This window comes from Boleophthalmus pectinirostris, unplaced genomic scaffold (genome assembly GCF_026225935.1).
Source record: "Boleophthalmus pectinirostris isolate CB_2022bp ecotype Guang Dong unplaced genomic scaffold, ASM2622593v1 HiC_scaffold_8, whole genome shotgun sequence".
NCBI classification, from domain to species: Eukaryota; Metazoa; Chordata; class Actinopteri; order Gobiiformes; family Gobiidae; genus Boleophthalmus; species Boleophthalmus pectinirostris.
Window position 1 is genome coordinate 7,333,735 of NW_026571515.1, and position 26,471 is coordinate 7,360,205.

General features: G+C 41.0%; 2 protein-coding genes across 2 annotated transcripts in view; one reads left to right on the plus strand and one right to left on the minus strand.

The window, feature by feature from the left end:
- The window catches only part of celsr3 (cadherin, EGF LAG seven-pass G-type receptor 3), a 224,862-nt gene extending 213,858 nt beyond the window's left edge, over positions 1-11,004 (plus strand). The window contains 5 exon segments of the mRNA XM_055165651.1: positions 2,255-2,352; positions 3,328-3,419; positions 4,637-4,810; positions 6,330-6,503; positions 10,292-11,004. Coding sequence (XP_055021626.1) covers positions 2,255-2,352; positions 3,328-3,419; positions 4,637-4,810; positions 6,330-6,503; positions 10,292-11,004 — 1,251 coding nt within the window.
- Positions 11,005-16,716: 5,712 nt separating this feature from the next.
- Positions 16,717-26,109, minus strand: LOC110156036 (polyunsaturated fatty acid lipoxygenase ALOX8-like). The gene is made up of 14 exons (XM_020920221.2): positions 25,963-26,109; positions 24,452-24,656; positions 24,202-24,283; positions 22,959-23,081; positions 22,465-22,568; positions 21,047-21,219; positions 20,730-20,873; positions 19,035-19,238; positions 18,541-18,621; positions 18,303-18,469; positions 17,810-17,931; positions 17,634-17,734; positions 17,084-17,254; positions 16,717-16,952 (listed from the first exon to the last, which is right to left on the minus strand). Exons 1-14 carry the CDS (start codon positions 26,107-26,109, stop codon positions 16,773-16,775), a joined length of 2,004 nt encoding a protein of 667 aa, XP_020775880.2. The 3' UTR covers positions 16,717-16,772.
- Positions 26,110-26,471: the final 362 nt, after the last annotated feature.

Consider the following 26,471-nt stretch of genomic DNA (forward strand, 5'->3'; position numbering starts at 1 on the left):
TGGACATGTAGACAGACTAATAATCCAATGAAAATGAAAGAAAACACAACTCCAGGTTTGTTTTTATGAGGAAACAACATTCTAACATGGCTTAAAACTCACAAGAATTCATTTTGTATAATATAAAAGCTTTAAATTTACACTACATGTACATTTTTGAGGTTGCAATGCCAAATACAATTATAAAAAATGCAGGATTTAGTCACTCGGGACCCTCACCTTTTTCTGACCTCGATGATTGTGGGTTAAAACAACATCGGCTGTACCTCTATTAATATCTCCACTTTACTTCGTGCGGGATGGGGTCTATCTGGGGAGTTAAAAGTGTAGGTTTCTAGGTCTACAGTGAAGAGTTAACACTGGCCCCGGGGACAAAATGAGTGGTTTTCAGCGGTAAGAAAAGGTTCGATAGATGCGTTTAGATGAGTTTGAAAGCAAAGAGGTGGACCCGCTGTGTAAATGTAGGTCACGGAGAAGGCCCTCGAGGCAAACTGTAGATATGTAATGGACAAGAGGACAAACAGAAGAGGCAGAGACTACGCTCGCATGGAGGTAGAGAGAACAGAAGGCTAGTCATTAAAATAATTGTGTAATCTAGTTGTATTCACTTGGTCTGTTGGTTTATTCAGGGTAAGTTCAAGTAAGGGACAGTTTCACTTTCAGTTTCAGTCTCACTACATCTCAGCTGAAGTCCTGGGTGAGATAAAATGGGTGACGTACATATGACAGGTTAGACGTTTCTTTTTTTTTTCTTTTTTTTTATTAAAACAGTTGTCTATTTTTGTTTATTTATGTTTATGATTTTACTTGCTGGTTGGACATTGTACTTTGCTGTACTTTGAAATATCCAAAAGGTAATTTCACACATTTCTATGAGCATCTAGACTCAAGAACTCACTGTATCACAACAAATATCTGCATTTAACCATATTAATTTTAGCTACTCCCAATTGTAATAAAGGTGTAAACTTTTTGGTTGTTGGTCCGTCACCTGCTTGTTTCTGTGGATATCTCATTGATCTGCCTGGAATGTTCTAGCCAGATTGGTGCCACCTAGTGCATTTCATTTCTCTCCAGCGACTAGGTCAGGAATCGAAATACACTAGACGGTTTGCAAGAATCTCGGAAGTTAAAGACCATGTATTGGCCAATCAAACTCAAGCGTCTGTCTGGGTCCCTTTTATGGTACAGCACAACAGTAAACAAAGCGTCGAGATGGATGTAGACGAAGACAGACATTCTGTGTTGGCAACGATTCCCGAGATCGAAGATTTAAAGCCGGAACAAAGAGAATATTTGGTGAATTTTATCAAGGGGAAAGTCGTTATTGTCCTTCTTCCTACGGGATTTGGCGCATTACATACGTCACAACCAAACAGCAGCGATTGTTTAAATAAAAAAAGCACCCGCCTACTGTCGAGTGAACGAATCCTAATGCTGCGAGGTCAGACGGTTTCCACAAAGTGAAACCATCTGATAAATCAGGCTAGGAATGTTCTACAGTGTGACATTAAACAGCTCTACCTTACATTTATTCAATTACATGAGGCTTTATTGCTCAAAAATACCCAAAAACAGGCATTCTGACTGTGAGCTGGGTCTCCTCTCCACAGATCTGACCTGTAACTTGGTCTGGTTTGGTCTCCATGAAGATAGAAAGGTTTAATACCATACTGTGAAACATTCCAGACCCGACCCTCCACCAGAAAAGTTACACAATGCACCTTTATTGGCCTATAGGTTATTGTTGTGTCATTTAAAACCCTGCAATTCCAGCTCTGTTACCTAGAAACCAAAACGTTAACATAGTACACACCTTTTTTTTGTTAAATCAATGAAAAATTGATTCCTCGTGTGTAAATTGTCCCTTCATTTTGGATGGAATTTTCCATGTTGAGGACAAAGGGATTCAGTTTTAAAACTCTAGAGCTACTTCCTGTTTCTTTTCTTTTTTTCTTTTTTAACTTTTTCTTCCAAACTGCCCCTTAACTGATGTAAAACAATGACAAATATTTACCACAACTACTATCCCACTAAATCAAGTTATCATGAGTAAAAACATAAAACCCATCATATGCATTTTAAGTTTTGTAATCTAATGCAGTTTAAATTTCTGTATTAATAAGAGACGGTAAATGTTATCACTGTATCTTAAATGTTTTGGAGAATAACACACACATTTGTTCTGGAGATCAACATCATTTAGTTTGACTTTATTTGACAAATGATTAAAATCTGTTGTTTTCTGTTCCAGACCCAGAACCCTTATCACAACGCCTCTCTCCTGGAGCAGAGTGGGCTCCACCGAATCACCCTGGGGACCTCCACCGTCTCCTCTGTCAGCTCGGCCAGGTACCTTTTCATTCTAACTTATTTTAAGTTGTAGTAGAATTATACAAGCTGTCGAAGTTGCTGATTTACCAATAATGAATCAGTGATGTGGCAAGGCAAGTTTATTTATACATCACAATTTGTACGCAGAGTAATTCAAAGTGCTTAACAGAGTAAGAAAGACATTAAAGTCACAATACAAACAAATCAAAACATACATTATCATCATAAAATTAACATTAGAAGAGATTAGAGCCTGTAGTCTAAGTAGAGGTCTGTCTCATATCTTCTGTAAAACCAGATTTAGCTGCATAAAACTGAAATACTGACTCCCCATGTTTAATCCAGGTTTAGTTTTGGTTTAGTCCTGGTTTGGTTTTGGTTTAGTCCTGAGTCTAGGCATGCCTCATGTTTAAGCTCTGAACCTCCAGAATACAAAGGTTTGCACTGGCACTGATAACAGACTCATGTGAGGCTCTTTCTGCCCTCTGATTGGAACCAAAACATCAAATTTTAACATAAAAACCATCTCCTTCGTTTCATCTCCAGTGTTTTTGTAATTAAAAATACATCAATATTACAGTTCTTATGAGCAAAAGCTGTAATTGATTTGAACATGTTTATCTCACATCTGCGTAGAAAGGTCAGAGAGGTGATGTTTATGAAATAGAAAATCTGAATCTAACATACTGTCGCTTTAATAAACGTTTATAATAAAAACTAAAGAAGCTTGAGGCAGTGCTCCTGATTCGTCTTCTCTTGAATGCACTCGAAGTTCAGTGGGATAGGGAGCTGCAGCTGCGAACGGTTTGAAGTAACACTGTTGGATGTATTCAGAGCAACAGAAATGTCCCTACAGACAAATATATGGCCCACTGTCTGCCTGTGAAAACATAACATAACTCTAACAACATTATAACATAACTTGAAGCTCACAAGAGTAAATGTTGTATAATATAGGACCTTTAAATACATATGTTTGATTATGTTCTGCAGAGAAAACCTTCTGGCTCGACAAACGTTGGACCAGACCATCGGTCACACTGGAGCCACAGACCTGGACGTGGCCATGTTTCATCGAGATGGAGGTAAAATAGTAAAGCCGGGGTTAGTTTGTTTGTTTTGGACATGTACAGAGGACCGAGAGAGAAAAAAATGGGAAAACAAAAGAAGAGATTTATGGATGTAATGAAAGAGGATATGAAGTTTGTTGGGTTGTAAGAGAATGAGCAGAATTCAAAGTCGATTCTTCAGAAAGGAACATATTTTGAAGTATGATATGTTGCCAAAGAAATGATATACTATAAACAATGATATTGAAACACATTTTTTCATAGCTGTTTTTAGATTTAGATATTTTTGCCTGCCCCAAACTACAGACACATTAAAATTAAACCCCTCAGCCTTTTCAGCAGGTCCTGAACTATGATAGAAAATACTTTTACTTTTCAGTCCAGTTAAAAAATGTAGTGGAGTAAAAAGTACAGATACCTGCATTCAAATGTAGGGAAGTAAAAGTAAAAAGTATCCACTTTAAAATGGACTTTAAGGGAGAGTTTGGAATTTTGGACATTGGATCTCATTTTCTTGTGAGCCAGAGTGTTGGAGACGTGTGGAGGCACTTTTTTTTAAATATTCCATCCAGTCCTTGTATTTGCAGAGGTCACTGGTGCTAGGCTAGTGCATGTCAATGGCCATAGTTATCCTGACACTAAAAACAGTCTTACCCACTTCACAAAACACCCGAAGCAAATGTATTATTACACCAGTTTGTCCATGTAAATGTCTGTGTTGATAGAACATTTTGAGAAGTTAAACCAACCTTGCATTTGAAGGATTTATGTCTGAGCAGGAGTGAGTTGTACTTCCTGATAGAAATCTTGGCAGCGGCGGACTGATATATGAGAAAATAGTCCCTCAACATGTGACGATTCATGCGATGCAAGGCTAGTTTTATTTCAAATATTATTCTATCAACACAGACATTCACATCGACAGTCTGGTGTAATAATACATTTACTTCGGGTGTTTTGTGAAGTGGGTAAGACTGTTTTTAGCGGCAGGATAACTATGGCCATTGACATACACTAGCCTAGCACCAACGACCTCTGCAAATACAAGGACTGGATGGAATATTTAAAAATGCATCTCCACACGTCTCCAACACTCTGGCTCACTAGGAAATGAGGTCCTACGTCCAAAATTCCGAACTGTCCCTTTAAGTAAAGTACAGATACCTAAAATGCATACCGGTACTTCATTACCTTCCACCACTGGTCTTGGTAAATGTTACAAATGTTTTTAGGAGAGGATTCGGACTCGGACTCAGACCTCTCCATGGACGAGGACCACAGCCTGTCCATCCCGTCCTCAGAGAGCGATGACAACGTCCGACTGAGGGGGCGGATCCAGAGGAGATTCAAACGGACCAATCAGGGAGAGAGGCTGCTCACTGAGCCCGCCCACAACGGCACCAAAGGTAAAAACATGTTATAGTATAGAGTCTTTGCATATCACAGCTAATATCCAGGGTATGTGCCGTCAGTAGCTCTTGTACAGAGGTGAGTAGAGTAGCCAAACATTTTACTCAAAATAATTTTATTCAAGTAAAAGTACAAATTAGACAAATTAGTGGCCAGAGAAATTACTCAAGTAAGAATAAATTGTATTTTGGAAATCTTCTCAACTAAGAGTAACTGTTGGGACATTAGATCTGAACATTAAATCATGCACAAAATCAGGGATATCTGATAATCACAAAATGTTCTCAGTGGGAAGAATAACCAAAGCTTTTAATCGAGTGCTGTTCCTAATTTCAAAGTGGTTCAAATGGAGATTCTCAATGTCTGTACTGCCCCCTAGTGGTGTTTCAAGTACATTTTTGAACTAATGTGAGTAAATGTATTAGACCACATATATTTTGGAGGAAAAGTCTAAAAGATGTCAAATCTGAAAAATAGAAATATGAGTATGACCCGTTTTGATAGACAAGCAGTGTTTACCTGTGAAATTAAAAAATGTCTCTAAAAGAAAGGTCTTTGAGAAAATGTCAGACAGTCGATATTAGCAAATCCATATTGATCAATACTGGGCTCACGCTGCAGCTGTGTCGTGTGACCTCACAGGGAGTTCATGTGATTTTGTGGTGAAGACAGATGGTCTTTTCAGATCAATGAGCGTCTGTTTTGATTGACAGCCGACTGAGACAGACGACATTTAAAGGACAATGCTGCAAATCTAATATGAACTTACTGATTTAGTATTGGTTTGATCTGGTCCTGGTTCAGTCCTGGTTCCATCCTGGTTATGCTCATCTACCTCTGGACAAGTCCTGGTTTAAACCCAATTTATAGTCCATATATAATAAATAATAATAATAATATATTTGATTTAAAGCTCGTGTTTGGACACACAAAGGCACTTTACATTTACACTACACTTTAATCATCCACTCCACTCTTGGTAGAGCCACAGCTGCCCTGGGGTAGATCAACAGGAGTGAGGTTGCCAATCTGCACCATCGGCCCCTCCCCATATTCATTCTAGGCGATGTGAGGAAAGTGTCTTGCCTCAGGACACAATGACAGTTTGCAATAGAGTCGCTGCTGTACTAACTGGGCCCGGCCTTGCTTAGCTTCTGAGATCTGATAAGATCAGACTTTGATAGGCAGGTGTGGTTACATTTATCCATTCTATGCTTCTGTGTTGTTGTGGTGTCATTTTTGTCATTCAGCAGTAAAACAATGGTTGATGTTCAAACTCCATCCACAAGGGGTCAGCAAACTGATTAATAGATTGCACTTCAGTATTTTCCAGCTGTACCTCCTTTAGTCCTGTTTTAGACCAGGTTTAGTCTTGGTTTCACGTGGTCCATGTCTGTCCTTCGTCCCGGTTCACATTTGGTCTGGTCCTGGTTTAGTCTTCAGCCTTTTCACGTCATCTCGCCATCATCATCCTCATGAAGTCCAGCCAAGTCCTAAGTCCTGGTTTTGTTGTAGACCTGGATGGGAACGACCTGCTCTCCTATTGGCCGGCGCTGGAGCAGACCGACTCAGTGCAGAAGTGGGGCTCGGAGCGCCCCCTGGGGTCCGACGCCGCAAACAACAACAACATGGAAGCGGCTTTAACCAGTGGAGACGAGAGCGCGACGCAAGGACACAGGCATCGAAAAGGTCTGGACCTGTCAAGACTTTCCAAAACCTGGGAAAACTTTTTTGTTTTTTTCAATTTTTCTATCTTTTACCATCAGAAGCGACTTAAAATGAGTGGACAGTGTTTAGTGAAATACTTCTAGTGATTATTTTAACCCTTTTTTTTAGCTTTTATCCTTGTTAAAATGCAGAATTTTGCTTCATTCACACTTGTTTCATTAATCTTGTCAATTAGGTTGCCTTGTTCTGAGCTTTAGAAATCACTCTGTTAAAAATTTCCTCTTATTATTACGTCATAGGTAGAAATCTTTAAGTCCATAAATCATTGCATCTTTCAAGGCCAATAACAATACATAAAAAGCATAATATGTGTTCTAGTTTCTGGCTCAATGGTTTTATTGGACAGGACAGCTGTAGTGTGAAATGGGGAGAGAGAGGATAGAGACATTCAGCAAACGGATGTGGCCTGGAGGTGATCCCACAACAAGCACGGACAGGCACTGGAATATTTAACCGAAGTACAAATTCTTGAAATATTTGGATTCCAGGAATAGACCAAGACTATAAGGCAAAACAGGACTAAATTGGTCTAAACCAGGACTAAATCATGGGCCAGGACACAATATATTTGCAGAGGGATCCAAGTAAACCTAACTAAACCTTTTTTAACCCAAATCTAAATTACGTCTAGTCTAGTCTCTTTCCGATTTTTCTTACTGTTTTGGTTCAGTTACTTTTTTTCATGTATGTTGCTGTGTGCACCGGATTCTCTGTCTCTTCATAGGCCCTTTGGTCGGAACAATAACCTCGGATATAGACTGGTTTATTTCCCTGAAGACATGACTGAAGGGCAGTTTTTAATCACCACGTTTCACTGGAAAACCCCAATACTCTGGACAAACATAAAGCGGGACACAGCCAGTACAGCCTGCCCCCGTGCCTCTACTTAAGTTGTATCTGCGCAGTTTGATTTAACGGTCTCAAAATCCACTACAAATCGCTCTTTGGTTGCTTTGACACAACGTCGTGTTGAAATTCCAAATGTGGAACTTGGCTCAAAATTTGCTGTAACTGCTACCCTTGGTGAGCTTCATTTGACTGGACACAGTTTCTTATTCCACTTTTTCATATGGTCTGTGCTGCCTGCAGTATTTGCTGGCCGTATAGTAAGAGTGAGAGAAACTTGTGCAGGTTAAAGGTGCACTGTGTAACTTTCTGGTTGGGGGTCCATCATGTTAGCCTGACTCACTTTGTGGAAACCCTCTGACCTCACAGCATTAGGCAAGGCAAGGCAAGTTTATTTGTATAGCACAATTCGTACACAAAGTAATTCAAAGTGCTTTACAGAATAAGAAATACATTAAAATCATAATAAAAACAAATCAAAACATAAATAATCATGAAGATTAAAATTAAAAAAAAAGAGAGACATAAATTGGAGAGAAGAATAAGGAATGAAAACCTTTCAGTTATTATGCACAGTTAAACAGAAATGTTTTGAGCCTGGATTTAAACAGCGTCACAGAAGAGTCTGTCTCACATGTTCAGACTGTTCCAGGTTTTAACTGCATGAACCTGAAACTCTGACTCCCCTTGTTTAGTCGTGACTCTGGGCACCAGCAGGAGGCCGGTCCCTGAGCTCCTCAGAGTGTGAGATGTTCATATGACACTAACATGTCACAGATGGACTTTGGTGCTCGGCCATGGAGAGACTTGTACAAGCAGAGCTGCTTTAAAGTCTCTGAGGCACAGGAGCCAGTGCAGAGACCTGAGACCAGGATTTATGTGCTCGTACTTCCTAGTTCGAGTCAGGACCCGAGCTGCAGCGTTCTGGATGTTCTGGATGTTCTGGATGTTCTGCAGCGTCTCACAGCTCGTTTGGAGAGACCAGTGAGCAGAACATTACAGTATCTAATCTACTGGAGACAAACGCATGGATAAGTTTCTCCAAGTCTGATTTAGACAGTAAACCTTTGATTTTCACTATGTTTTTTAGATAGTAAAAGGCTGCAGATGTTATTGATTTGATGTGGCTGTTAAAGTTCAAGTCTGAGTTCATTATTACCCTGAGATTTCTTGCCTGATTTGAAGGTTTTAGAGAGAGAGACTGGAGGTGACTACTGACACTGTCCCTTTGTTTTTGTGGACCAAACACTATGACTTCAGTCTTGTCAGAGTTTAACTGGAGAAAGTTGTTTTGCATCCACACACTGATCTGTTGGATGCAGTGACAAAGTGAGTCCACTGGTCCATAGTCCATTAGAATTTGTTCGCTCAACGGGGGGCAGGTATTTAATTTAAAAGTGAAAAAATGCATAGCACACTCATATGGCCGATGTCCAAAAGCTTTTTTTATTTAAAAAAAAAAAAAAAAGCTTAAATAAAAAAGCTTTTGGACATCGGCCATCTGAGTGCTATGCATTTTTTCACTTTTGTCTGGCTACTCCTTGCATTTGTGCCTCTACAAGAATTTTGGTGTGCGTCTTCTGTCTCTTTTGACTTTAAATTTAACCAATCATTGCTATTTGGTCATAACGTCTGTAACCCAAAACATGCTACAGGTCTCCAAGAGCAGTTGGTAGTAAAGGTCAGTTAAATACAGTCAATTCAATGAATCTGCCCAGGTGCTACAGGTAGAAATTAGCACTGATGCTACAACCTGATGTACAGTGCAACTCTCCTGTTAAGGTTAATGCAAAAATGTGTGCTGTCCCTGTCTCAGATAAATAAATAAATAAATAAATAAATAAATAAATAATGTGCTGGAACACATGCACAAAGTAATTGCCAGGCTGGGACAAGAGCAAATAAAGCAGAGAGTGAACATGTCTGCCAACGATCATTTTCATATCTGCGAGATGAACTTGCAAATTCATGGTACAATAAAAAATGTGAATTTTGTATTTGACAAAGGAAGTCCAAAGGAGGATAGTATAAACAGTCTGCTTTCTCAGCTCGGGTTGGTTCTGCTCTTCACTGATTGGCGGTTGCTCGGTCTACAACTTCCGGGGTTCTTGCAAAACATCTAGTGTATTCCAATTCCTGACCTAGTCGCTGGAGAGAAATGAAATTGAGCGGAGGCACTAGGTGGCTCCAGCTTGGCTACCATCATGTGCTTGTTTCTATAGATATGTCATTGCTCTGCCTGGAATGTTCCACAGTATGACATTAAACAACACTATCTTACTGTTGCACCCCCGAAATGAACGACAAGACTCGCGTTCATTTTAGCTTTTTGGGCAGATTTAATTTTAGATTTCGGTTCATGTTTTAACAAGTATGTTTCGTTTCTCTGCCTCTTTTTTTAACAACGAAGAAGAAAATGCTTTTCCCATAAATCTTTTAGTCTCACATTCTTAAAGTAACAGTACAGTAAATACCCTGTTATTATATAGGTACAATGAAATCATAGAACAAAGAATATTATCAATGAAGTATGTATTTATATCAAATGAAAATTATTTTAGCTATTCAAATGAAACATGAATTTAGTCTTATGAATTTTATAACAGAAATATTGCATTTTAATTTTCAGGGCACTACATTACATTTATTCAATTACAGGTGGTTTTGTGGCATTCTGACTGTGAGCGGGGTTGCCTCTCCACAGATCTGACCTGTAACTTGGTCTGGATTGGTCTACGTGAAAATAGAAAGGTTTAATACCATAGTGTGAAATAGTCCAGACAAAGCATTAACGTCTCCATGGAGATTGGACCCAGATTCAGTTGTGATTGTAAAACCTTTGTAAAGCTAAAGAGTGCGGGCTAAATACAGAACCTTTAATGCAGTTTTTTTTTTCTCCTCAGGGATCTTGAAGAACCGCCTGGGCTGCCCCCCCACCCTCCAGGGCCTGTCCTCGATGGGGCGTGTGCCGAGCGAGCTGAACTGGTACCGGACCTCCACTCTGGGTCACCGCGGGGTCCCAGCAGCCTCCTACGGCCGCATGTACTCCGCTACGGCCAACGCTGCTAACTCTGCGAACACCGGCTCTCTCTCCCAACCCGCCTCCCGCTACTCATCCAGGGAGCACTTGGACTCTCTGGCTCGGAGACAGCTGTCCAGGGACCCTTTAGGACGGCAGACTGTGGGCGGGTCCCGGGACAGGCTGGACTCACGGGGGTCCAGGGACAATCTGGATCTGCTCCCCCGAAGACGTGAGCTCAACTTGGGCCACAACACTCTGGGAAGTCTGGGGTTGGAAAGATCGTCCAGGGAGAATCTGTCAGCGTCGCGTGACAGACTGGACAACCACCACGCTTCCAGAGAGGACTTGGGGGTGGATGGGTACCTGGGCGGGTTGAATAGGAGGCACACGGCGTCGAGGGAGCATCTAGGGGGCGCTGTGACGAGCAGTAGGTCCAGGGAAGGGCTGGACCAGAGCAGGGAGTGGTTGAGAACGCTGCCCCCGAGACAGACTTCGCACCCGGAGCCACCCCTCTCCGCTTCACCCCCTCCTCCCATCACAGAGGAGCAGGACCAGCCGCCACCACCATGTGAGTACAGAGAATATTACACATGAATATGTTTAAAGGTCCTATATTACGCAAAATTTACTCTTGTAAGCTTTAAACCATGTTAGAATGTTGTTACTTCACCATAAACATACCCAAAGTTGTGTTTTGTTTCAGTCACACATGTTTGAGTAATAGTCCAATGAGGTTTATTTGGTCTTTTGATAATTTTTGTTATTAGGTTCTTTTTTCAGACCAAGAGTTTCTTTTCATACCTGACAGTTTCAACTGCTCACTAGTGGTCTTCCTCAGAGTCGCGTGATGTTGTCCAGACAAACATCATTGGGACAGAGGAAAACAAACATCGTTGCTGCATTAAAGAGGCAACTGAAATATGGAAACGTGCCCACGGGACTATAAACCGGGACGAGGGGGCTTTTTTACTCTCACACACCTGGGATACTGTCCTGAGGAAGTCGGACTGTAGATGGCGCTGTCGTCCTGCCTCCACCGGTAGGAAGAGGGCGCCAGAATCTGTTTAAATCAGCTGAGCGATACGTCACAGCAACATCACGTGACTCTGAGGAAGACCGCAGGGAGCAGTCGAAACTGTCAGATATGAAAACAAACTCTTGGTCTGAAAAAAGAACCTAAGTAACAAATGTTTGAGTAATCCTTTATTATTCATAGGTCTACAGCTCCCAAACTCAAAATGCTCTGTTCCACCTTGTGATGTCATGAAGCGTTAGTTTTCAAGTTAACAGCTCCTTTTATATTTAAGTCAACAGAAACTGGCAATTCCACAGATGAAGTTACTCAGATGAGTCTAGTGAAGGTGTATGGCGTTTAAAAACACAATGGAGCACTTCCTGTATTACCACATGACATCACAATGTAGAATAAAATGTTTTCTGAGGAGAACTCAGTCTAAATATGCAGGGTTTCTGTGTTAAACGTGTGAATGAAACAAAACACAACTCCGGGTATGTTTGTGATGAGACACAAACAACATTATAACATCACAAAATAGCGTAATATGGGCCCTTTAAAATATTAAAGGTTAGTGTTGTCACAATACTAAAATTTTTATTTGTCACAATACAAAAATATCAAGCTCGATTTCGATATTAAATAGAGATAGACCAATATAGCTGACCTGCTGCCTAAAGAGTACACTTAAAACCTTATTTGAGCACTTGACTGTGAAACGTTACCTGCAGAAAACCTGACTACACAACTTTCTTATGGGCTTATGATAAAACAGGGCTGTGGGTGAGGTTGTAGTCATTTAAATTGGAGTAATAATCGTCCCAAAAATATGGGCAGAGCTCGTCAGTTTCTCTGGATGTTATACAATGGTAAAAAAAAAACAAAAAAAAAACATATTGGTCAATTTCTAATACTAAGGAATAGACTCGATACTCAATACTGATTCCGATGCCACAGTGATAATTAAAAAACACTCTTACTTTAGACAATAGAATGAGATTTTCAACATTAAATCAGAGTACTTTTTTATATTTCCGTGTGGCTTTTTATCTGCGTAATCCCTCAGTCGTCTAGTAGGTTCCACAGTGGTCCATGGGCATAAACTAGTATAAAAAAAAACTCTTTATTTAAACAATAAAATGTGATTTTCAACATTAAATTACTATTCCACAGTGGTCCATGGGTGTATATTAGTCTTTGTGCTGTTGTACTTGTTCTGATGCAGCTCAAGATCATCCAAAAGTGATTCAGGAAAGGTTCATTTCTGTCCTGTGAATGTGACTTTTTTTAGTATCGATAAATGCTCAACTGAGTATCTAGTTTAGCGTTTTATCCAAACTAACCCTTATTTTGCTTTGCATGATTTATGGTGTGCTCCCTCCACCCCCACCCCTTCCTGTTACTGTATAAAAATCCTTGCCGTGTAACCCATAAAGCGCCTTGTTACCTCCCAGGCCCCTCTCTGGATATCCTCTCCTCCATCTTGGCCTCGTTTGGCTCCACTGTTCTCCCCGAGACCAACAGTGTCTCTGAGCTCTGTTCCCACTCGGAGTAAGTCCAATGTCCCCAGCACGAAACCGCTCCTGTCTCTCCTGTCCTCGAGTCCTTTTGTAGACACTGCTTTCTCCCTTCTTCTTCTTCTTCTAGTAGTTTAGTTACTTCTCTAGTCTTGTATGTCCTATCTCTGGAATTCCTTCTTTTCTATAGAAACGTAAAACTGTGTGTTCTAAAATGTCTTTTAGTTTCACATTCTGCAGAGCTGTTTCTTGTAAAGTATGGTTTTAACTTTCTATTTCCATGGAGACTGGCCACCTTCAGAAAAAACACATACTGTACCTTTAAAGGGCCCATGTTACACTACTTTCTGATCTGTTTTAATGTTGTTTCCTCATCAAAATTATACAAGGGGTTTTGTTTTGCTTCATTCACACAAACCCTGCATATTTAGACTGATGAACTGGATGATTTCAGACCTGGAATTACCAATCTCTACTGAACAAAAGATGTTAACTACCACTACATGACATCACAAAGTGGAACAGAGCATTTTGAGCCTGGGAGATGTAGACAGGCAATAATAATGGGTTACTCGTTTCATTCGCACATGTTTGAAGGAGTTCAAGTATCTCGGGGTCTTGTTCACGAGTAAATGAAGGATGGAGCGTGAGATTGACAGGTGGATCGGTGCAGCGTCGGCGGTGATGTGGTCGCTGTATCGGACCATTGTGGTGAAGAGGAGCTGAACCGAAATGTAAAGCTCTGGATTTATCAGTCAATCTTCATTTCTACCCTCACCTATGGTCATGAGCTCTGGGTAATGACCAAAAGGACGAGGCTACAAGCAGCCGAAATTTGTTTCCTACGCAGAGTGGCTGCGTGCTCCTTTAGAGCTCAACCTCACAGCAGGCGCTCGGAGTAGAGCCGCTGCTCCTCCACGTCGAGAGGATCAGGCTGAGGTGGCTCAGGCATCATGCCCAGAACACCGGCCTCAGGAGGAAGGAGGCGTCGAGTTAGACCCAGGACACGCTGGAGGGACTATGTCTCTGGGCTGGTCTGGGAACGCCATGGGGTCACACCAGAAGAGCTGGAGGAAGTGTCTGGGGAGTTTGGGAGTCCCTGTTTAGACTGCTGCCCCCACGACCCAGCCCTAGATAAGCAGAAGAAAATAGATGGATGGATGTTTGAGTTAAACATATGCGAATGAAAACAAAACACAACTCCAGGTTCTTTTGAGGAGGTAACAACATTATAACATGACTTAAAGCTCAGAAGAGTCAGCTTTGTGTAATGTAGGCTCTCTAAAACGGTTTTCTTTCATAAGTTAATACTTTTCTCTTTTGCTTAAAGTTGCAGTGTCAAATTTTACTGTTGGGAAAAATCAAGTTGATTAAAACATAGGCTAATGAGTCTCGATTTGTGAAGTACTTCATTCAAATTTTCCTCTGTCACCACTAGATGTCACCAAAGCACACACTGCACCTTTAATGCACATAGTGACTTTTGTACTTTACTAGTAGTAGAAGTAGTACTATATTCTATTTTTCAGTATTTTCTACTTTCCACGTGGCGACCAAATATGCTATAATTTACTTTTTCTCTCTTTCAGAGCCCACAGAAGTGATGGACAGTCCTAATTTCTTGCCTTTTCCCTTTACCTTTTGGGATAAATATGGATTGGACTTTTTAGAGGAAGGTCACCTGACTATCCTGAAGCACTGATGCATTCTGGGAAACCGAGTCCTTAACCAGAAGTCAACAAACAATAACCTTACGGGACAAACCAACCTGTTACTACCTACAAACTTGACCAGAGCACACCCAGATTTGGAAACGATGTTGTAAATAACATTTTTATACGTTTTTTAACTTTTTCATTGGAGACTGGGGTTAAAAATCTCCTGTGATTTTTTTTTTTTCATTTGAGACATTTTGGTGGCAGCGAGTGAAGTGTTAGTCAATTTCAGGAGAGACAACTTTGTTTCTCCTTTAAATAAATGAAGAAAAAAAAAGAAAATTCAAAATGATGATTGAAAATGTCCTCTGCCCTTTAAGATATCTGTCACAGCGCAAGGGAACAGCCAATGAAGATTTAGAATGGAAATATCAACGACGTGATTGTAAATACAGGACCCAGCTCCACTACAGTAATGAACAACTTGAATGTGAAAAGAGTAATTTTGGATTCACGAAATTTTCTTGCTTTGAGTTTTGCATATTTTAATATCATCTTATCCAAATGTCAAAAAACATATTGAAATTTTTTTTTTTACTTTGTTGGATTTTTTTTTTATTGTGATTTAATGTACCCCAAAATGTCACTTAATCCAATGGACCATCCCACATTTATGGCCTTTATGAACCATGCACCTCATATACGAATAACAGTGTTAAAATCCTTCAAAAGCTGGTAGAAAAAGATACACATCCGTAGTAGAACATCATTAAAAATATGCTCTAAGAAGTTATAATTATTAAAATCCCTGGGACAATTTAATGAATGGGCATTTTCTCAGTAATTCACATTTTAAGGTCTTACGTTTCCTGCTTCACTGTCAAATAACAAAATGATATGTACAAACTTGATAAACCAAATCTTTTTTTTTATTTTTTATTTATCTTACATGACCTGATCCAGTGTTTTACTTTTCACTTTTGTAATGTATGTATTTTTTCCGTATTCCTATCATGTACAGAGTAAAGATTATTTAGAATATTATTTATTTATTTATTTATTTATTGCCTATTTGTACACGATTTTTTATTTATTTATTTTCTATGAAATTCTACTTGTTATGGTACTTTGACTTTATTTGAACAAACTTGGGTTTGGGAGAAATGATGATTATTATGGGATGGTGCTGTTCCCTGACGCCTCAAAAACAGAGATTAAAATGTTCCCACAGAATTCTGTTTTGTGTCATGAAAAAGATGATTTGGGAGAGAAGCAGAAGTCCTTTTGAGTCTAACATGTATAAAGTAGAGCTGGACGATCCAGCTTTTTCACCTCCGATACTGATACTAAGGTTTTAAGTATCTGCCAATACTCAACCGATACCAGAGACTGAAAATATACTATTTACCTAAAAACAAAAATATAGTCTGTCAGAGTTGTGTAGCTCTTATTTATCTCTCTAAGTAACAACAGAACAGTTTAGTATCAAAATTTCAAACATTCTGAGACTTTCTGGACCAACTACAACCAGTAAATTAACTCAATTTTTCTGCTCAACCAGGACCTGAGCAAATTTTGAAGAAACGGCGCTGATATTTGATACCAGTATCAGATCAGTGCATCTAATAAAGTTTGAATAATATACTCCAAATACAGTATAAAGAAAACGTCAAAATAAGATAACATTCCCCATTCCTTTATTTTATTTGGAGACATAAAGAAGTGGCCTGTTTTCTTTTAATTCAGTCTGCTACAGAAAATGGTTGCTTCTTTTAATATATATCTAACATTGATAGATTAGCCAAGGAGGTTTGTTTAAAGGTGCATTGTGTAACTTTTCTGGCTCGTCAAATGCTTTTCCCCATGAAGACTTTATTGCTTTGTCTGGAATGTTTCACAGTATGGTGTTAAACCTTTTAATCATAATGGAGACCAAACCAGACCCAAGTTACAGGTCAGATCTGTGGAGATGCAACCACCCCACTCACAGTCAGAATTCCTGTTTTTCTAGGTATTCTTCAGCTATAAAACCACCTGCAATTGATTAAATGTAAGGCAGAGTTGTTTAATGTCACACTGTGGAACATTCCGGGCAGAAACAGGTGACGGACCCCAACCAAAATGTTACACAGTGCACCTTTAATCATAATCAGGAGTGAAATGTTGGATAGGGCACTAGATTGCGATGCTGTTCTCCACATTGGAGGGGAGGAGGTAGGTGTACGGCACTGGGAGCCCTTTGTTCCTCTCTGTGATGGCCTCCTCCAGAAAAGACAGTTCAGCCTGAAACGCCTCGATCATGTGGATCACAGCTGGATCATCGAAACGCTCGTCCGTGTACGTGCCCAACTGAGTCTGCACAGGTCAAAAACACACTCCAGGTCATGTTGACACAATACGCAACATACAACAGAACGTACTTACCTGCAGCAGAAAAGGGTTTGAGTTGTGTGTGTGTGTGGGAAGTGGGGGTACAAAATACTAACCGCATCTGAATATGTATCGCTCAGGACCCAGGCGATGGCGGCAAACTTGGCAGTGTCTCCCACATTGGGCAGAGCGTCCAGGAGCGTCTGTGTGGAGGACTGGCCTTTGGTGGAGGGGGGACGACTCACCAGGAGCAGGCTCGCGTTGGGAATCCAGGACTGATAGTCAAACTGCAAAACATTATGATTATATTAGTGTATAGAATCATTTCTTTAGTGGTGTTGCTACAGCTCGTGTCACGTCATTATGCGCTCACATGGATGATGGAACTTGAGAAGGAACTGGCTTATTTAACATCAAAATTAATTAGAAGATGAGTATTTAAAATAAGCGACAGTGGTCACCAGAGGAGACGTTTATGTTTTGAAAATCTAACTTGTACTATAAGCACAAATCTAAGAGAAGAACCAGTCCTATACTGCCCCCTTGTGGAAAGGTTTCAGTGTTACAATAAGATATAAGAAGGATATTTCAAAATCATTGAAAGTTATAGAAACTGAAGAAGGTGCTGGAGCTCAGATGTTTCTATGAGCCGTACTAGAGACTGACCTGACCACCGTTGACTGCCGCGTGTTGGGCTGAGGCAGTGAAGATTGCCATGGTGAGGAACTTGACCAGATCCTGCACAGAGTCGAAACTCTGAGGAATACCTGTGGATGAAGTCTTCAGTGTCAGACTGTGGTCTGTTTGAACAAACAGGGTCTGCTGCGGAGAACAAAACCCACCTGATGCTTTGTTTTCCAGAAAGCCATGGGTGAAAATATCACTGATCCAGTTCTGCAGCTCTGAGTCTTTGTACACATCTGTGTTTGAGGGGTAGTAGTGCTCCACCACGGACTGCACGAAGCTGGAGACAAGAGGATTTATTCATTTATATGGACACTGCACATAGGCTTAATGTGCTATAACTGCTGTCATCTGGAGAAGTGGTTTCCAACTGGTCAAGTTGTCTAAAAGTTTAAATAAAATCGTAAAAATCTCAAATATACACTTCTTTTAGAAACACTGCAATTGCTGTGGTCACTAATGACCACAAGACCAACCATTTTATTTAATTTTGTTTTTGAATCACTTTCAAAAAGGCTCCAGGGGAAATTTATGGGGAAATTTATGGGGAAACTGGTTGTTTTCGTGTAAACCTCAAATCGTGATTTTTACATTGTTCTTCATGTACATTGTAAATTTCTTTTCCCATTGGAATAGAATAGAAATGAAAACCTGTTTATAATGGCCCAGAGCCTGAGGCCATCATCTCTGTAGTAGAAATTCGGCACAGAGTCCAGCCCCCGAGAAGAAATGTTTTCCGGCAGACAGAGGGCGCTGTAGGTCAAATCTGACAGACACCTCTTCATCAGCTCCACCAGGCCTGCTTTCCCTAAAGAGGTCTGTGAAAAAACACGTCTTTAGAACAGCAATATCCTGGTTTAAAACATAAAGAGGAAGATTTGAGCCTCACCAATGACAAAATCGCATCAAACAAAAAGCCGCGTGATTTGATGTTCATCGGGATAGTGTCTCGGAAGTGTGGTATGAGGAGCTGCACATACAGATACAATGAGTCTACAAAAAGATGTTTCCTTCCCAAAATGAACCACAATAATCTAAGAAGAGAGAACCACATGTTACCAAATGTTAAAACAATGAAATATATGAAACCTGAGCCTCTCCCTTTTTCACCGCCCTGTTCTCTCCAGACATTATGTGACATGACGGAAACGCTGACGATGGCCTTCACTAATGTTCTGCAGCTGTTTGGAGCTTTATTACATGTTATGTTTGGTTAAAGGAAGATGGGTTATTTTCAAATATTTCTTCAGCTTATTGGTTCATGGATTTCCACTTTTGGCAAACATTTTAAATGAGTGGATTATTACATGTTGAGTCTCCTGCGACTAAAACAAACACTGGTTACAGTAAAGTAGTTTTTTCAGGCAGCAGTGAGAGATGTACCTTGTAGATGGGGTGCACTGTTGGGAGGTGGCGGAGCATGGCTACGGTAAAGACCTCCACCAGCAGATGTGTGTTCATCAGGTGATGGACAGACTGGTGCTCCATTATAACTGCATTATTGATGAACATCTTGGCCAGCAGCCAGTCGGTCTCCGAATCACTGGGCAGGAAGATCGGGTTGTCCTCTGCAGGTTTTTGGTACAGCTGCAGGCACCGCAGATGAAGACATGATGTTGTTTGGACAGTGTAACTCCATCTCACCCACACACAAGTTAAACATGTGTAGCAGCATGAATGTGCATGTTGTGGTAGTTTAAAGGTTGTATAGAGGATTTTTTAAGGGAAGTGAAATACAGCGACAGTCCTTTTTCAAATGTTGCGCATGCATGACACCACCTTCCTCCTCCACAGCTCCCTCAGTAGAAACACCTCCTCCCGCCTCTTTACTCTAGAAATCACGCTTGTTTACATCCAGTGCGTGTTCAGAATTACCGTTGAAGTGACCTGTCTAGAAATAATTTAGCGACCGACGCGTCTTTAGTTTTTAGACCCTTCGTCTGCTTCATTCGCGCCGTCGCTGGAAGGAATCTCCAAAAATCACCTCAGTTTGTCTTCGCTCCCTTTCCCCTTCTCTTCTTCTTTCAGCGACTTTCAAAAACGGACTTTCTTTGGCGGCGAACCGGTCGTGGATTCTCGTCCGCCATCTTAACAAACTTTGTGCGATTTGTGAGGAAGCGACAGTTTGAAAAAGCCTCTAAGAACCGCTGCATAAACCACATAATCCCCGCGCGCCGACGAGTCAGTTACACTAGAAACGTAGGGAGTTTGATTGACGACCTAACAGCCAATAGATAAAGAGGCAGCCTCGTTTTCTATTGGCTGATGTTTATCTGGCCTCAACACGTCCACAGTTGATAGATTTTTTTTTTTTGGGGGGGTCATCGTAATTACAAAGCTTCTGCGTCTCTCTAATGGTATTTTAAACTTTTGATGACAATTTGAAACAAAAAAAAATCCTCCATACAACCTTTAATTGCTTGCCATCCAGGGACGTCTGACCCTAAGAAGAATCATTAGAGTTTTGACCTCTGACCCTTCTACTTACCGGTCTGTGGCAGTGGAGCTACGCCTGAAGCATCAAGAAGAGCAAGTAAAACCAACACTAAAGTCTGTAAGAGATTTTTGACTATTGAACTGTTGAATTGTTCGCTCTACTTCCAACATATCTTATAGCACTTGGATTAAGTTGCGTCTGACGGGGACCTGTGAAAACTCTGAATGACAGGATAAACCCGCGTGGAACACTCCGGTTCAGTGGAAGAGCCAGGGCCAGAGTGTTGCAGTTAAAGAGTTTATATTTTATTACTGCTGCTTTGAAAACCACATGTTATTATCTCATATGCCCCAGTTGGTCTTTCAGTCTGAGCTCATGTTTACAGTCACTTTTATTTAAGTCACACACTGTAACACATAACCCTGTGGACGGTGGGAACAGGCCAACATGAGCCTGGAGACGCAGGGCCGACTACAGACTGAGGGAGGCAGTAGGACAGGGATGTTAGCGCCTGACATCAGGACAGTGCACAGAGAATCTCACGCACCTGAGCCCACCCTCAAAAAAACCATCAGTGTAAGAGGGACTGGCTGGTCAGACAAGAACTGTGTACTCTCCACACTGTGAGAGGAACTGTGTACCTGGATTGCGATGGGCTTGAGCTGCTTCTGCGAGTTCACGTAGAGCAGACACAGACCGGGCGTCACATGCAGAGGTCTCTCGTTGTAGGTTCTTGGGGAAATTCCCTCAAACTTCTTTGCATCATAAATGAAGATGTTACCTGCCTATCAATCACAATAAACTAAAGTTAGACAGTATTAACCTGCTGTACACCAGTGTAGAACCAGTGACATTTTATAATTATGTCTCTATGGATGAAAACCGCATTTGCCATTGAGTTCGTAGATATTCACAAGTATTGGCCCCAGTCGGTGTCTACATTAGTCTGAGTCAGCACCTTTAACTCGGTCTTCAGGGTGTGGCCTTCATCCAGAAAGGGCTGGACCATCTCGTCGGTCACAGGAAAGTTCTGTGGAAGCTCCTGGCACCTCTGGATCGACATGGGGTTGAAGCCGTTCAAAAACTGTGAGCCGTAGAAGTCGTCTTCTTTCCAGTGATCAGCCACATACTCTGCAGAAGGAGATGTGAGGGAGTGTGACACAGACACACAGACACACACACAGACACACACAGACACACAGAGACACAGACACACAGACACACAGAGACACACAGACATAAAGAGACACAGACACACACACACAGACACACAGACACACACAGACACAAAGAGACACAGACACACACACACAGACACACACACAAAGACACAGACACACAGACATAAAGAGACACACAGAGACACAGACACACACAGACACAGAGACACACAGAGACACACACACACAAAGACACAGACACACAGAGACACACACAGAGACACACACACAAAGACACAGACACACAGAGACACACACAGAGACACACAGAGACACACACACAAAGACACAGACACACAGAGACACACACAGAGACACACAGACACACAGAGACACACACAGAGAGACACAGACACACAGAGACACACACAGAGAGACACAGACACACAGAGACACAGACACACAGAGACACACACAGAGACACACAGACACACAGAGACACAGACACACAGACACACAGAGACACAGAGACAGAGACACACAGAGACACACAGACACACACACACACACAGAGAGACACACAGACACACACAGAGAGACACATAGACACACAGAGACACAGACACACATAGACACACAGAGACACAGACACACACACAGACACACACAGAGAGACACAGACACAGACACACACAGACACACACAGAGACACACAGACACACAAAGAGACACACAGACACACACAAACACACACAGACACACAGAGACAAACACAGTGACACACACAGAGACAAACACAGTGACACACACACACACAGACACAGAGACACACAGAGACAGAGACACACAGAGACACACAGACACACAGAGACACAGACACACACAGAGAGACACAGACACACACAGACACACACAGACACACACAAACACACACAGACACACACAGACACACAGAGACAAACACAGTGACACACACAGAGACACACACACACACAGACACACAGAGACACACACAGAGACACACACAGACACACAGAGACATACAGAGACACACACAGAGACACACAGACACACACACACACACACAGACACACACAGAGACACACACAGACACACACACAGACACACAGAGACACACAGAGACACACACAGACACACACAGACACACACAGACACACACACAGAGACACACAGAGACACACAGAGCACTGTGTACCTGATATGGCTGTCTTCTTAAACCAGAAGATGTTCTTCATGTCCTCCTCCTTCTCCCATCGGTCTTGGGATCCCAGCAGACCTTTGATCTTCAGTTCTAATCCTCTGACATTTCAGAGACAGAGTCAGAGTCCTGCAGTGCGTCTGTGTTCTAACGCACGTTTGAGACTATGTGTTTGTAATGAACTAGTTTCTTTTAGGCCAGAACACTCATGAAAAAGATCTCAAAGGGACTTTTCCTGGTTAAATAATAGTTACATAAATAATGTTTCTCCACATTTCCTGGGGGGTCACTCAGAGTCTCACTGCCGTCCTTTAAATCTACAGCAGGGGTAAATGTTCCAGTGACTGTTTCAACTAATTTCTCAAGCATCTGAATCAAGGAAGTCCATATATAATCACTTACAAGATGATTTCTGAAATACTTTTACAAGAGCCACACTACTTATGTTTCATCTTAGTGACTTTGTGCACTGGTTGGGCCAAGAGACTCACATAAAGGTTCGGCTTTGGTCGGACTCAGCCTGACGGACCGCAGACCTCTGCAGTTCCAGGGGGAGTTCCTCGGTGGTCTCATGCTGACAGCAGTGGGGCAGTCCCTCTTTAAACACAATGAAGCTGCACAAACACAAGGACAAGAACAAGGTTATATCAGAACCACACCCACAGAGGCCAGTGCCAGTGCTCCATTGTGTTTTTAAAACTCCATGCACCTTCAGTATTATTTAGATGAATAAAACGAGCTGTTAACTTGAAAACTACCACTTCATGACATCACAAGGTGGAACAGAACATTCTTAGTTTTAAAGGGTTACTCAAACGTGTGTGAATGAAACAAAACATAACTCCGGGTATGTTTTTGATGAGTTAACAGCATTATAACATGGCCAAAAGCTCATAAAACTCAATTTTACCAAATATAAAAAGCAAAGTGAATAAATGTTAAAAAAAAAAAAATAAATAAATAATTGACAATAAACTGGAGCAGTGTTGTGTTATTTGTAGTTTTAGCCACGTCTCATAGCAGAACAAACTTTGAATTACTGAACTTCTTTTTGTGAATTGCTATGATCGACCTTATGATTAAAAAGTATCATTCAGGTACAATTTAAATGTCATTATTAAGAAAATATCCGTAATCCCTAACCCTGCCCCAGTGCTCCCAGGAGAAGCAGCTGGGGTAACAGGCTTTAGCAACTGGGAGCAGGAATGGTACTTTTCTGTTGCCTGGAATACATACTTTGTCAATACTTTAAGAAAATGTGCGTATGGTCACTACACTGTTAGTATCGAGGAAAATAAAGGGAAAAACTATTATCCTAAAGGGACTGAAAAACATGCCTGCAGAATTATGTGTCACAGAAAAAAACTATTTAACTGGATGATCATGTTTGACCGGGTATGAGACACAACAGAAGGGGTGGGGATAAAACTGATAACCATTTGTTTTTTTTTTTTTTTTTAAAACATTGTGTCATTGTGGATTTGTCAGGCAAACATTTCTGACTTTGGATTATATGTTTTGCATTGAGGATTTTGGTTGAATGCAATTTTACAAAGTGAAACAGGCAACAGGATTATTGCATGTTCACTTTTCATTGCATTTGCAGAGTTAAGAACTATTACCCAACCATCTGTTTCAGAGTAGATGCCCAGTATAAAGTGAGGTATTTGATCCAGGGTCAAGTTCCAGTCTTGTCTGGGTCTGGTGTAGTTCTGGTCCTGGGTCAGAACTTACTAGAAGCACTCCTTTTTCTCTGTCATCTCTTGTTTGCGATGAGCCTCAAGCAGAGGATGGTTTTCCTCAAACACCTTTGTGGCTGTATCACAAAACACATGTTTATGTATTATGTTATAATAATATTTTAATATGTGTAATCGAACACATGGACCCACTGGAGCCGGTCTATTAATCATATTATACTCAGTCCAACGGCAAAGAAGGTTGAAATTGTACAATACAGTCATCCAATGACACTAAAACTCACGTGTGGCTTTACGCAGCTCCACGCGCTCCCCTCTGGAGATCCAGCGGTAACAGGGAAACAGCTCTGTGGCGCCCTCTGGCGTGCTCACGCGCACACTGCGGCAGTACCACTGGTTCTCAGGCAACAGGATCAGGGCCTCTTTATCCAGTCGCACCAGCAGCAGAGAGCCCAGGGAGGAGGGAGTTTTCACAGTGTATGTCCTGCTCTGCACACAAAATGTTTTATGTCTTTATTTTATAGACATAAAATTCACAATTCAGTTCCTTTTTTGTCATTTTCATATAAAACAACAACTAAATTATGCTAGAGCATCAAACAAACTGCATAGTGTATTAAAAGTGCATAACAGTGTAGAGCACCCACCCCTTTACACCCACCACGTAAACATTACACCCACTATGTAAACATCAGAATATGATACTAGTAATAATATCAGTGCATAAATAGACTGTAGTCCTCTCTGAGCCTGGACCTTTGAGCACGACTCACTGTAGCGTAGGAGTCTCCAACCCGTTTCCTCTGGTGGGCACCTTTTCAATACAAAACTGCCAGAGAGCTACTCATTTTAGTGGTCGCAAGAAACAGAGTAAATATATTAGATGGGGTACGGTTTGAGGACTTTAAAGCAATTACACAACTATTATCTATTTATTAGTAAAGATACTCATCACATTTACAATGGTAATAGGCATTTAAATGAATCAAATTTTAGTTATTCAGAACAATACTTATGATTCAGAAATCCCTTGGTGAGCTACTTGGGAGAGGGTGGAGAGCTACTGGTAACTCCTGAGCTGCAGGTTAGAGACCTGTCGTGACAAAAATTATATATCTGTTGAAGATAAATAATGAATCTATTTGCAAAGCCCGATGAGTTTTTGGAATATAGACCAAGGTTTATTCTTGTTACAGCAAATATGGAACAGGGCCTAAGCCTGTTCTGGCCAAAGCCCAACAGCCTCTCCCCACCAGCAGTATGTTCCTACTACATCTCCCACCGTCTCTCCCCAGGGCATTTGAGCTCTGAGTATTTATACAGAAATACAAGTTACATACATATCAAAGCAGAGTGACTTTGGTTTCAGAGGCTGGTGCTAAATTAACATGCAGTTGATGATAACAAAGGACTTCCTCAAGGCGGAGACAGTTGTGCCTGATGAACATTTGCACATGTTAATGACTGGTCCGAGTTTCAGGTAGAAATCACATTCATTTACACAAAGACAGATTGAAAGAAATCTTTCCACAATCTAAATTTCTATCACAGACCCCTGCTATGGAGAAACTCTGCCCTGAATCCCTTGTCCAAACTATAATGTCTGTCCAGCAGATCAAACTGTTGTCCCCCCATCAGTGTTTTAACAACTTTGTTATGTTGCGAGACTCACCTGCCAAATTACTGTGACAGTAAAAAAATAAAAATAAAAAAATAAAAAATCCTCCGCTCAGAGCTTTAGTTCATATTCAGATATTATTTCATGTTTATTTAAAAATAAGGTGTGGATACTCACTGTACCAGCCACAAAGTCCCTCCCCCATCCATCCAGCTCAGTCTTCTTACTCTGGCCCTCGGTCCCGATCAGGGTCACATAGATGTGGTCGTAGGTCCCTGAGTAGGGCTTGTCTCCAGTGCTCACTTCCACCTGGTACTTCGCCATGTTCCTCCACACTTCGACTCACCTTCACAACAACACACACACTTTGAAAGTCACACACTATACGGATTCTTCTCCTTGAACTACAAATGTTTACCTCTCTCTATATAACTTTATTTACAGACTCAGGGTCCAAAGTTTACACGCATCTACAGTGAGTTAACATTCAAACTGAACAGATGCCAAAATAAATCATTTTACTTATCAAAATATTTTTTAATTGAAAAATATAACAATTTATTTTATACCTTTTTTCTCAACTATCAAATTTCCCTTGTGTGGCAAAAATGTGTTATCAGTTACAGTGATTCAGTACAAAAGTGGTGAGGTCTTTGTTAATCTGTAAAACCTTTGTCAGTCACTGT